The following is a 13,931-nucleotide window of genomic DNA, read 5'->3' as shown; positions in this document are numbered from 1 at the left end:
AATCTGCATTGTGGGCCACGGGTGGTTGGTTATTGGGTTAGAAGTAAAAATAATTCAGGTGTCATTTCTTAATTGGACAGTTTATCCTTAAAAGGCCTTGTAGAGAAAGAGATAGGAGGCATTTTTAGTTAGCTAGCTAGAAGTGCTGCAGAACTCTCAGCTTGTGAAACTCTAACATAGACAAGAATTAATAAACATCTGAGTCTGAACACAAAATACCATCTCGAGCATTTAACCCCGACTCCAGCGGAAAAGAAGATAAAAAAGGCAACAAAACCCCAGGCACCCACCTGTGTAAATGAACCTGCCTGGTGCTCCCTTGCAGAACTGTTTGGATTTGTAGGACAATGTCACCTCCACCACGCCGGGAATGTGCCGGGGCGGCGTCTGCACGCGGATGGCGTGGGGTGTGATCAGCTGCGGATGGAACAGAGGCACCATCAGCTGCCTGCTCTAATCTTTTAGGGAATTACAGAAGAGTTTGGGTTGGAAGATCCAGTCCCACCCTCAGTTAACACCTTTCTCCATCCCAGATTGCTCCAAATCCTGCTCAACCTTGGGCACTTCCAGGGATGGGGCAGCCACAGCTTCTCTGGGCACCCTGTGCCAGGGCCTCTACATGAAATTTGTCATCCTCATCTCCAACTCTGCCCTTGTTCACTTTTAAACCATTCCCCCTGGTCCTGCCATCACAGGCCTCAGTAAATCTCTTTATTTCTTATTATCACCATAGATCAGCAGAGAGATACACCTGAATTAGGTCCTGGCCTCCAGGAGAGGATCACACGTTTTAGGATAAATTGCCATCAAGAAACTTGTACTGTTAAGCCCATTGGTTAACTGATGGCTTATTCCTGGGCCCAGATGGATTTTTTTTTTCTCCTTCTCAAGCTCACACCCTTTTATGTCTCTACCTTTGCTTAGGTAAATAAATATGTGTAAATAATAAACCCAGTGGAAAAATTGGTAGAATCACATTCATTAAGTTCATCAGTGGGTAAAAAAAGATATGGGAATACCAAATGTCTCCTCCAGCTCAGAGCAGGAGACAATTTCTAATAATTTCTCTGGTTTTATAGATGCCTGGAATTGTTAGCCCCATTCTGGGTATTACTCAGTAATACAGAGCAAGGAAAACATGATTTCATGAATTCCCCTCTTTTGGAGAATATCCCACCTCACACAGCAGCACGGAACAGGAATTAACCCAGGAGAGGGACGTGTCCCCAGCCCAGGGGCAGGCAGCAGCTGTACCCACCTCACTCCACACCAGCATGGTCCCAAACACCACCTGCAGCCCGTCGAAGAAGTTGTCCCCGATGATGATGACCATGGCTCCCCCCGTGGTCCAGCCCTCGCTCGGGCTGATGGCTTTGATGCAGGGCGTGGCTGCACACAACAGAAAAACCATCAAAACATCCCTTTCAGGTGTTTTGTTTTTTTTTTAATCCCCCTCAACAGTTTTGAGGCTGTTTGCAGGGTGTAAGTCAATTCCTGTGAGCACCAAATATCCCAAGTGATGCAAAATTGCAGCTTCACCCATCCACAGTTGGGAATTCCTGAATTCCCGCTGCTGGCAGAGTCTGGGACAAGTCCCTTGCAGCCATTCACCCATGAAGGCTGCTCACCACTCCAAAAACCCCAAGATGTTGATAAAGAAATAAATAAAGGAGTGTTTTCTGCCTTTGCAAGTGTTAATTACTCGCCTATTCATTACTGGCACTTAACATGGTGTCATTAAAGCCTAATAGGCCAACTGTAGTGGGTGTAAAAATGAAACGCTTAAATGGTTGTGCAGAGGCTGCTTAAAAAAAACAAAATAGCACCCACTCATTAGCATATGATCCCACAAACCCTGCAGAAAAAAAAGATAGAGTCACATTCATTAAGTTTATCAATGGATGAAAGAAGATATGGGAATATCAAATGTCTCCTCCAATTCGTATCAGGAGATAATTTCTAATAATTTTCTTGATTTTATGGAGTAATTTTATTTTTTTTATTTTATTTTTATTTCTCTCTTCCATATGTTCAAGACCTCTGGACTATGCATCCCATCAGGAACCCAATATGGTTTCCAGGCCATAACCAAAGTCAATCCATCACTCCATTCCCAATGTTGACAGGGTCAGAGGTGGAGGGGAACTTTGGCAGCGCTCCAAAAACATGAGACTCCTTTGAACAGCCAGTCAATCACATCCAATCAGTCAAGGAAAAACTGGATGGCTTCCTAGGCTAGGAATCCTGGGATTTTCCTTCTACCATTTCACTGCCCGCTGGGGGAGAATTAACACCACTCTGAATTCTTTACTGATTCAATCATTTTCTTCCAGTTCATTAATTCTTCTTTTAGGTTGATACAGGGCACCGTTAAGAAGTGGGGCAGCAAAACATTATAATGAAATAATATCCTCGCTTGTCTTTTCTACTAACATCACCAGCTCTTCTCACTTTCAGTGGCTGCAGGAGAGGGAAAAGCAGCAGGCACTGAGAGCATTTCTCGGCGTTTTCCCAGTTGTTTTTTTGAGCACCGTCTGCACGAGGGAGGCGGAATGTTTTGGGAACCAAAAGAGGGAGAAGGAGGGGCTTGAACGTTTTGAAACTTAACAGATACGAGGATTTGTAATTGCTTGAATCGAGTCCCCAACCCATCGTGGAGCTGGCCATGAGTCTGGCTTAGCCAAACAAACTCACATCAATTAGTGTCAGCTCCCTCTGCGCATCGTTAGGCTCCGCGCACAGTTTGTTTAAGGGAACCAGTGACACTTTTTCATACACATCTTTGTGCTGGAACGGCTCTGTTTAACTAAGATGTCATCTCGCCTAATTTGCCTGAAATCAAATCTATCCCAGCTGAATGAGAGGGCTGAAATTTAGATAATACTTGGTGTTTTCTGTGTTTTTCATCTTCGCAGTACATCCTAATTAATAAATTGCAGGGGGAGGGGGAGCCAGTCCCTCAGATGCGAGGAGGATCATATTTTGCATGCAGTAGACACTGTTTTCCTGCCTCTGCCTTCCCCAAACCCCCTGAGGCTCTGCAATTCCCCCTTAGCTCTCCTTCCCTCCTGAAAACAAACAGAGATGGAAGAATGGGTAATTTCTGCTCCAGACAGAGCTCCCACCTTCCGAGGGGTCGAGTCTCCTCGCTCTCCTCCCGTGCTTGGAGTTGTTGTGCACAAACATGTTGTCAGACACTGCCAGCACGTGCCCATCCACGTTCACCGTTGTTGATAGCACCACCTGGATATTTAGAAAGAGAAAGGGATAAAAAAAAAAACCTCCAAAAACCATCCAGGTAAACGATTTATTCGAAATTCAGCTCGTTAAGGATTGATTATTCATTCGGCCCAAACCTCTTGTTTTGCAAAATGGCAGCATACCCTGCAGGGCCTTACAAGAAGGGGAGTAAATGTTTTCAGCTTTGGTTCAGTGCATTAATTGCATTTAACACAGTGTCCTGTGGGCTGTGGGGATGCCTCACTGTATAATGACCCAGCTCCTGCTCCTGTATTTCCATCCATGAAAACAGGACCTAAGATCGTGCCTGGTTTTGACATGTGAGTGCCTCCTGAAAAGTCATCTGAGCCTCAGCACCCCAAAGCAAGCAGCAGGTTTGGAACCTCAACCTCCACCGCTGGGCTCCAACCTGAATTCTCAGAGGAAGTAACTGTAGATGTTAATTAATCCCACTTTAGTTTTTACAGTATCCAAAGCTCTAAATCCCATCAATCCAGAAACACATGTGACTTCAAACCACAAACTTTCGGCGAAAACAAACAGTGTTTTAACTCCCGAAAGAAGATGCCCTCTGATCGAGTGGTTTTTGACCATCAGTGGGTGTAAATGAGTTTAATTCCATCCCACTGCCACACCTACAGTAATGCACAGCCACGGAGAGTCAAACCCTGGATGTGTTCCTGGATTTTCAGAGCCTCAGCTGTCACAGCCGAGGTAAGAGAACATCAAACTCTAATTGTTGATAAAACTCTATTCCAGTACAGAGCAGGAGAGACCTTGCCCTCCCCAGGCTTAGGCGAGCTTAAAGAACACTTTCTTTCTTGAGACAACCCTAATTCATTCCAAAAGGCTCTTGTCATCCTGTACTCTGATCCTTCTCAAGCATTCTTGTCACAGAATGTGTTGCTTTTGTGTGCCAACTGATTTCCTCACTCCCATCAGGGTGGGGTGTGACTCCATCCAAAGGGAACGTTTCCCGCATGACATAGCTGAGCCCGCTCAGATGCACTTCATTATTTTCCCTTCAACAATGGAAATAAATTTTAGTCTCTCACTGGCCAGCCCAGAGCACACTGTGGCAAAGGGGAATAGGCCTGAATTATTCCAGTGTCTGGAATATTTACGACAAGTGTTTAAATTGCAACCAAATGTAAAAAAAAAAAAAAAAAATTTAAAAGTGTGTCTTGTATATACAGTTACACTATGGGATAGAGACATCGCTGAGCTCATTTACACCAGTGGGGTAAATCCACACCCACGTGCTCCCAGGAAGAGAGGACAGAGCCAGGCTGCAACATTCACACAGAGAATGGAACCAGGGAATGTCCTCAGAGGAAAGGAGACCCACTGGGACCATTCAGCCCAGCCCCTGGCCCTGCACAGACACCCCAAAATCCCACCCTGGGCACCCCTGAGTGCTGTCCAAGCTCTCCTGGAGCTCTGGAGATTTGGGAATGTGCCCATTCCCTGGGGAGTCAGTGCCAGCACCCTCTGGGGGAAGAACCTTTCCCAAAATCCAACCTTTCCCAAAGTCCAACCCATCCCTGCTCTCCAGCCTGACCCAGCACAGCTCCAGCTATTCCCTGTCCCTGTCCCAGAGCACAGCTCAGGGCTGGAGTCACCCTTTGGGTTGTGGACAGCACAAGAGACATGTTCTGGCAGTAGATGTAGAGAACCCCACAGCAACGGCAGAGTAATGGCAAAAACCAGACCAGAAGAAAAGTGTTGAGCACTCTGCTCCCTGAGCCAGCAGAAATGGAAGGTTCTAGACCTGCTAGACCTTCTAGACCTTCTAGCACTTGCAGACCTCTCTCCATGCGTGGTTCCATGTTTATCCACCTGTCCCATCCATGAGAGGACGGCCAGAGCCTGTCACAGTGAATTCCCCCAGGGTGGATAGACACAACATTCTCATGGACAGGACCAGGTGCAAAGCTCAGGTCTGGAGCAGAATATTCCCAAAGTTTGTTAATGAATACAAATTTTTTTTTTGCTGTAACTTGAATTTCAGCAGAGAGCTTTGTAATTGTGACCCCACCACTGCCCAACTCCTCATCCGTGGTGCGGAGAAAGGACGTGTGAGATCATGGACCTCAAACTGACCGAACTCCTTCACTTTGCCGTTCCCTCTCTGCCTGGTGGAGATCACAATGCAGTTGTTTTATTCTGGAGGCTAAACCCCAATGTTTTATGGATAAAAGGAGGAGGAATGTGCATTCCACCATGGTCCCTAACTCCCAGGCCCTTCCCTTTCACAAGCCAACTGCTTTCCCCCAGTGAGTATTTCCTGGGTCACGAGGGGTGACCCTTTCCATCTGGAATCAATCAGTCAACTCCTGACAACTTCCTGAAACACCTCACTCCATTTCCTGTTCTCTCCCCCTTCCCTCTTTTCCCCCTGGTTTGCTTCACTCTTCAAAACTGCAGGCCACAGCAGCTTAATGTTAGAGGGTCAGACACAGTTAGGCTCCAAAACACTACATGAGAACACCTTTGACCTTCAAAAATCTTTACATCTTAGCCAAACAAATCAAGGTCAACGTTTCTTGCCATTACCTTGTTAACCATTTCTGTGCAATTTTTTGCCAATGCCCTCCTGAACACGTATTTATCAACAGCACTTGTTCTCCCAACATCGTAAAATAGTCCAAAACCATTAAAAACAAAACAAAACAAAAAACACCTCTGTATTTAGTGCTGATGAAAGGTGATGTGCAAACTTCCCTGGAGGTTTAAATTCTGACTTTTGCCCACGGTGCTGGAAAATGGTTTTGGGGAATTTTTTCTATTCTTGCTCTGATGGCAACATTTCTTGTGGATGATAATTTGGCTTCTTTGCCTCTTCTCAGTGGATGATCTTTCACCTAACACCCTTTGTTAATGCAAAATTTAATCCAAAGGGTCAAATTTAATCTGAGAACAACAAAACAGGTCAGGTGAGCCATGGGTTCTGGTAACTGAGGCTGAGGGCCAAAAAACTACAGATTTTGTGCCACCCCAAACCTGGATCAAGCTGTCACCTCTGCTGGGGTTTCAGAGGACAGCAAGCAAGAAAGAAATAGAGAGGGCAATGTGGTATTCCTTCATCCTTCCCAACACAGCTCTCATTTTCCTCGGAGTTTCAGGGAATTACAGGATTCTGGGCTGTTTTCACATTCCCTGAGGTCGTCCCTGCCAACCTGCAGAGGTCTGCTCCTCAGCTGAGAGGCCACAGGCACACACCAGAGATTCCCCAGCAGCCCTGGAGAAATTCTGGAGCTGGATCCCCGCGTTGTTTTTGTTCCCCGGGTGGATTTCTGAGCTGCAATCCTGGCTCAGACCCCACGGGGAGGGTTCACCTCCCGTGACATCCAGCCAAAGTGTCTTTAGCACATTAAACCAGGCTCCTCTGAGCTGCCCTGCCCCTCCTGCACAGCTCAGGGGTTGTGTTTCCTTACAAACCTTCACCTGGGAACGGCAGATCTCCCTCCCCACAACGAGGTTATATCAGTATTTTTATATTCTAAAATGGATCACAGATATGCAAATCCCTTCACATGCCCAGATATAAAATCTCTATCAGTCACAGACACCTATTTAGACATATGGTACAAGCATTCCAGGCATACAGGCATTTTACTTGCATGTAACATATCTCATCACTGTGTAAATGATCTCTCTCAAAAAAATTCCTGTTCCCATTCCAAGTGTGGAAAAAATCCTTTATGACATTGTACATCTGGAAACAATATTGCATTCCTGATGCACTTTCCCTTACAACTCTCTAGTCACAGCACCATGTTATTTTAACTTATTTTTTTTAAAAAAAACCAACCCAAACTTGCTGTGAGGACTTTAAATTATTATTATTATTATTGTTATTATTACTATTATTATTATTATTTTCCAGATGAGTGGAAGGGAAGATGTCAGGCTTCATCCTGCTTTCCTGGGCTTGGGCAGGGCTCCCATTGATGTCAGTAGGAATTTTGGATGAGGGAGTAACACAGGAGGAGAGCCTGAATATGACGGGGTTTGCTTCAGAGCTGGATGAGGAATAAGATAAACAATGTGAAAAATGCCTGCAGCCTCCCTGTGCTCAAAACTTCCATTGAATTCTTTGGGAAATCCTCTCCAGGAGCCTCCAAACTGGGGGCTGACAGGGCAAACTGGGCACTTGGCCTTCACCCCAAAAAGTTTTCAAGTTTTTGGGACACTTGGACACCACTTCTGGGTCACTGCCACCTCCTGTCCTGCCATTATCCACAGCCAAACCACAGAGCTGCTTTCAGAAAACCATTGAACACCATCCTCACCTTCTGCCTTCCACACTCAGCTTGTTTTAAAAGCCTGATGATGAGGGAATTTATGGCTTACGGCCTCGATTTATTCCTGGTCAGTTCATACTGAACATCAGCTTTGAAATGATCATTTCCCTTCCTGACCTACCTGAGGGTAATTTCAGAGAGAGGCTCCATCTCTCCTCAGTGCAAGGATTTGAGCCAAGCCCTTGTCCAGCCCCTGAACCCTTCGTGACCCATTCCTGCACCTGTTCCAATGTAATTTTGCTCCCTTTTGGCTGCAGTTAATTCAGTGTATTGTGCCCAAACAAGGAACCAATGCAACAAATGCCCCTCCTTTCTGCTGGCAGTGTGAACAGAGTGGATCTCATCTGTGGTTGGATTTTCGTGGATGAGACATCACTCTGGGAGCTCTCTTTCCTCATGGATATTTGGCCTTTAGATCTGAGCACATCGAGCTCCTCGAGTATTTTTTTTTTCCCTCTTGCAGTTGAGTCAGTCCTTCCCTTACTCACCCAGAACCTAAAATAACAAAATCACCTTTTGGTGGGTCACTCGGCACCCAGTGAACAAATCTGTCCCCTCCAGTGACAGGCCCAGGCTCTGCTGCCACCAGCTGCATTGGTTTTACAATTTATACTGGGGAAATTATGATTATTATCACCCCCATGATGATTATTCCATGTATTCCACCCCTGGCGGCAGCTCCCTGTCCACATCCCAGCCTGACCCATGCCTTCCCCATCAGGATTCCCAAAACTGATGTTTGATCCTTGCCATCCTTTTTTTTTTTTTTTTTTTTTTTGCTCCTTACATCCCTAACTCTCAACATCATCCCAGCCCTCCTCATCATCATTTTCCATCTCCCTGAGTGACACGGAGCCCCCAGAGCTGGGGCTGGGTGAAATCCCAGCTTTGCTCACGTGCCTGATGATGAACTGATCCCACCACTGCGGGGTCAGGAAGGAAACCTCCCCAGGGATGCACCTTGTTATTTTTCCTTTCTCCTCCTCCCTAGAGCATCTAGAGGAGGAGGGGGAGTACCTGCCAGGAAACATTCCGTGTCATGTTTTTCTGCTGAAAACAGAGGCCAATTACTGACCTCTCTCTCTTTTAGCTCCTAGAAAAAAAAAAATAATAAAAAAATAAAAAAAAAAGGGGGCTTTGGTTCAAAGCTGACCACTGTTGGTACCGGTTTCTGCTGCCCCTCCCTGGCACTGCAGGACCTGTGTAATCACTCTGCTCCTGCAGGAAGCACAATTCCCACTCCACAGGAGCCTAATGTGTGAGCACCGGGTCTCAGCTGAAGCATTTCAGCTGAAGAGCTTCATCTCAATTCCACAGAATTATTGTCCCCCTTTACACAGGGGTCGTTACCATTAAAGTATCGTTGGGCTTCAGTCAAGTTCTGCAGGAGAATTCCTCATTAAGTGAAGGGCTTTTAAAAATTGTTTTTTGTTTTATTTTATTATTTTATTCTATTTTATTCTATTTTAACTTATTTTATTTTATTTTATTATTTTGTTATTTTATTTTATTTTATTTTATTTATGTTCCATTCCTGGGAGGACCCCTCCCTGGGAACACAGCCCTACCTAATATTTGCAGAGGAGCTGAACTCAAAGCCTGTGTTTGAATAGGTGATTTTAGGACGATTTTTTTTTTTTTTTTTGCCTCAGTTTTCCACCCAGCAGCTTTATTTGGAAATATTTTAATTGATAAATAAACGATGTTTGCTTCAGTTAAGTTCACAAGGACATATTGCTCCATCTCTATGGGTTTGGGGCAGCCATCAAGTAACTGTGAAAGTATCCCTCAGTTCTAGAAATATTCCCTTTCCTTTAACTCTGGAAAGATTCTCCTCCCCTGCTTTAGCCACTGATAGACACTGGAGTAGTGATTCACAAGAAAATCATGTTACTACAGGGGGAAAAACACCCTCACTAACATAATGATCACACATTCCTTAACTTCTGATGTAAAACACAGTTTTCAACAGCACAAACTCTTTGCATTTGGTTTAAAAAAAAAAAAAAAAAAGGAGGGGAGGGAAGAGAATTTAATTGTATTTTTGAAGCTCTACTTAATATCAAAGCAAATTTCCAGTAGTCAACAGGATCACAAAGCAGCTGGTGTTGCTCTCCAAACGAAAGAATTATAATAAAAACCCACAACTCTTCAGGCAGCTGGAGCTGCACTGAATTTACAGCACAGTGTTAATGTGACCTTTCCTCCTCTTTCTCTCCTCAACCCCCCCTTTTATTTTTTATTTTAATGATACATGTGAAACTCCAAATTTAATTTCCCTTCATAATTTACCAGTAGAGTCCAAAATATCTAAATCTTGTGCTGGCTCTGGGAGTGAGGCTGGGGCCAGGTTTGGACACTGGATCCCAGTGCCTGGAACTTTGGGGAAGAGCCAAGCCAAGCCCAAACTGTGCAGCTTCACACCCATTTCTAATCAGAAGCATTAATTTGACACTTTTCCAGTCATGAGAAACCATCATTCCAATGCAGGAAAACTCAGTAGGATGCATTGTAAGGCACAAATTCCACATTTCTTATTTGTGTTTGTGTCTCATCAACGAAGCCTCAGGTCTGGGCTTTCCTTCAGGCTCCACTGAAGAGCAAAAATGGTGTTGGGTCAGACCCTTTCAGGCCCAGGTTTTAGTATTTTTTCATTTCATTCAATAATTCAGTATTTTAAATCATGTTTCAGAATGATTTCCACACATTTAGGGCACAATTTCCACGTCTCTTATTTGTGTTTGTGTCTCATCACAGAAGCCTCAGGTCTGGGCTTTCCTTCAGGCTCCATTGAAGAGCAAAAATGGTGTTGGGTCAGACCCTTTCAGGCCAAGCTTTCAGTTTTGTTTTTTTTTAAATTTCATTCAATAATTCAATATTTTAAATCATATTTCAGTTTTATTTAAATGAGAACTTTGCTAGAAAGATTCTATCTGCTGGTTTTGGGGGGTTTTTTAACAACCACAGAAGAAAATTAGAATCCTGATGTCTCCTGGAGGTTTGACAAGCACTGCCCCATGGAAAATGAAAATATTGAGTGCTGCAGAAGAACACAGACAGAAATTAAAGCACACTTAGATGATCATTGCTGCAGAATTCTCTTTGCATAAGGGCAGTGAAGTGGTTGGAAATGTCCGCAAAAGGAGGGACTTAATAACAACAGCTGTACAAATAATTTATTGGGGAAAAAAAAAAATAAAAAACCAACACAGGTCTTAGATATGGCCCAAGACCGAAACATAATGAATTAAATGATGAAATGAATAAACCATTTGACTGCCCTGTGGTTTTTTGACCCTGCTTTTACTGTGCCCACAGGTTCCTGCCCTGGCACAATTGTCCTTTCAAACCCAACAGGCCACTCTGCACCTTCCTCCCTTGGTGAATATATTCACAATTAAAATGGGAATGAACACGTCCAAAGTGTGCAAACAGATCACTCATATTTTCAAGTCATTTTTTTTTCCCTCCCTACTTTTGGCTTTCGGGGTTGTTGACAAACCACGTGCCACGAGCAGCAGGCAAAAGGAAATGATCCAAGTTTTAAAGGCAAAAATTCAACAAACACCAAAAACAACAACAAAAAAACCCACCAAAAACCCAAACAAAACAAAACAAAACAACAACAAAAAAACCCAAAAAACCAAAAAACAAAAAACAAACAAAACAAAACACACACACAAAAAAAAAAAAAAAAAAAAAAAAAAAACCCCAAAAAACCCTCCCAAAACACCAAAAAACCCCATCAAAAAGAAAAAAAAACAACCAATAAAAATTAAAAGAAGTGTCCAGAAGCCACGGCAGAGTTCAAGAACACTCCTAACTTTGGTTATTTTCAGGAAATGATGATGCTATCCTTAGAAACCAGGAGGCAGACAGAAAACAAGCTGTCTTTGCCTATTGTCCTTCCTGTTCATCACAGTTAATTTGCTTTGGAACACGGAGCTTTGTTATTCCCAAGGTGTCAAATTTGAGCAATTTGAGCCACTTTTTTGGTATCTTTTTTTTTTTTTATCCACGCTGACCTCTGCAGCCCAGCACAAAGCTCAGCTTTGAAGGAAGATCCTGCTCTCACTCAAAATCTCCAGAATTCTGCAATTAGTCTCAAAAGGTTTCGGTTCTGCAGCTCTGAGAAAAATGTTGACATTTTGATAAAAAAAAAAAAATTAAACTGAATTTGGTGGTTTTTAAAGCTTGATCTTGATTAATTTGGGGCCCTGAACTGAATTCTCACACTGAGAGTGGAAGGGGATGAACTCCCATGGGCTGGAAGTGCAGGAGGAGTTGGAGTTATCACAGAGAAACAGAATCCTGGATTTCTCTTGGCTCTGCTTTCCCAGCTGGGTGTGTTTGGAGGCAGAAAACCCAGCTGAGGAGTTCAATCCCAGCTCATTCCCCTCAACAAAGTGCTGATTTTGGGGCACAGATCAAAACCAAAGCCAGGTTCTGGTGATATTTAAGGCATAATTTCCACATTTCTTATTTGTGTTCGTGTCTCACCAACGAAGCCTCAGATCTGGGCTTTCCTTCAAGAGCAAAAATGGTGTTGGGTGAGACCCTTTCAGGCCCAGGTTTTAGTATTTTTTCATTTCATTCAATAATTCAGTATTTTAAATCATGTTTCAGAATGATTTCCACACATTTAGGGCACAATTTCCACGTCTCTTATTTGTGTTTGTGTCTCACCAACAAAGCCTCAGGTCTGGGCTTTCCTTCAGGCTCCATTAAAGAGCAAAAATGGTGTTGGGTCAGACCCTTTCAGGCCAAGCTTTCAGTATTTTTTAATTTCATTCAATAATTCTGTATTTTAAAACATATTTCAGTATGATTTCAATGAGAACTTTGATAGAAGGATTCTCTCTGCTGGTTTTTTTTTTTTTGTTTAACAACCACAGAAGAAAAGGGAGAAGAATCCTGCTGTCTCCTGTGAAATAATGCCAAAATATCTCCCCTACAGGAGGGCTGGCAGGTGGATGGGCTGAGGAATGAAGGAATTCCATCCTCATCCTGCAAGATTTGGTTCAATTTCCCTGTTCAGGGTTTCCCTGGTCAAGGTTTCCTTGTTCAAGGTTTCCCTGGAGGCTCTTGGGCTCTGTCACATCCCCATTTGGGTCAGGAGACAGCAAGAATAATTCTGAGACCACAAAGAGATCTCAGCCCACCTCACCCCCCCAAAAAAAAGTCAGATCCAAACTCCTTCTGCAGCTCAGCCTCTAATGGGAACCAAGGATTTGAGGATTTTTTTAGGGAATAACCAGCAGGGGTTTGAAATCAGAGCTGAATTTCTCCAATATTCCAGCGTGTTTGGGACCAGAATCTCTTTTTTTGGCAGCTCCAACCAATATTCTGTGTATTATGGCAGTGCCTCACTGTGTTAATCAGGAGAGTCCTGGGCATGATTTTTTACAAATTCAGGACAAAACTCCCCAAAAAAAGCAGAGTATTTATGTTTCCTGACATTCCACAATCAGCTCTCCTGGCTGGCTCCAAGAGCCAACAAGATGTGTTTACATGCTCTAAAAGAGGTTTTCTTTTGCTTTCCAGATTTTTTTTTTTTGAATTCTTGGCAGATGAGAAGTAATTGCTGGGGTGGTTTTTTGGTTTTTTTGGGTTGTTTTTTTTCCTTTATGGAAATTGCCACTTAAAAAAAAAAAAAAAAAAAAAAAAAGCCTCACTATAAATTCTCTAACAATGAGCACCTCTTTTTTTCCTTATGTCTTATCATCTCTAAAAATCCCAGAGTGAAGAAGTCACTGCAGTCTCTTTAAACTGCTGGTGAAAAAAATTAGGTTGGTCAGGAATTTTTTCTTTAAATTTCTTCATGCTCCAAACAAAAAGCTAACAAATTTTTTTTTCCCTGCATTTCTTTAATTTTTCTGAGCTTTCAGAAGCTTTTGTTTCACGGGATTTCTCATAAAAGTTGAAAGGTTGGATTTTTTTTTTTCTAATCATTAAATTTTTCATTGCTAGCAGAAGCAGAAGAAAAATAAAAATCACTTTTTCTGTGAGAACACATTTTGATGGAAAGTCTGCAGCAACTCTGCAAACTCCTGTGGAGTTTAAATTCCATTTATAAATGAGGAAAGTGAGGCAAGTGAACACCAAAAAAAAAAGAAATATGAAGCCAGAGGCCATCAAGTACCAAATCCATGGATGTCACCTTCTCATGGATCTCCAGGAAAACCACACATCCCTCAGTGAGCTAAAATCCAGTTTTTGCTGGAGAGGTGGAAATTGAGCTAGAAACAAGTTTCAAGTGATGGCCTTGCAAATAAACCAGATATTTTGGAGAAATAGAACCATGAAAGATGCATTGTACCAAACCCATGGGGGGTATTTTAAAAGATGATTGAATTAAAGGCATCGACAGCATTGTGTGGCAAA

General features: G+C 43.1%; 1 protein-coding gene across 1 annotated transcript in view; it reads right to left on the bottom strand.

The window, feature by feature from the left end:
• EBF2 (EBF transcription factor 2) overlaps window positions 1-13,931 on the bottom strand; it is a 122,867-nt gene that overhangs the window by 17,443 nt on the left and 91,493 nt on the right. Inside the window, exons 8-10 of the mRNA XM_066337356.1 lie at window positions 3,126-3,243; window positions 1,259-1,389; window positions 291-417 (exon numbers count right to left, since the gene is read on the bottom strand). Coding sequence (XP_066193453.1) covers window positions 291-417; window positions 1,259-1,389; window positions 3,126-3,243 — 376 coding nt within the window. The remainder of the gene's footprint in view (window positions 1-290; window positions 418-1,258; window positions 1,390-3,125; window positions 3,244-13,931) is intronic.

The sequence above is a fragment of the Sylvia atricapilla genome, chromosome 28 (genome assembly GCF_009819655.1).
Source record: "Sylvia atricapilla isolate bSylAtr1 chromosome 28, bSylAtr1.pri, whole genome shotgun sequence".
Classification (NCBI taxonomy): Eukaryota; Metazoa; Chordata; class Aves; order Passeriformes; family Sylviidae; genus Sylvia; species Sylvia atricapilla.
This window is presented reverse-complemented; position numbering and strand designations above follow the sequence as displayed.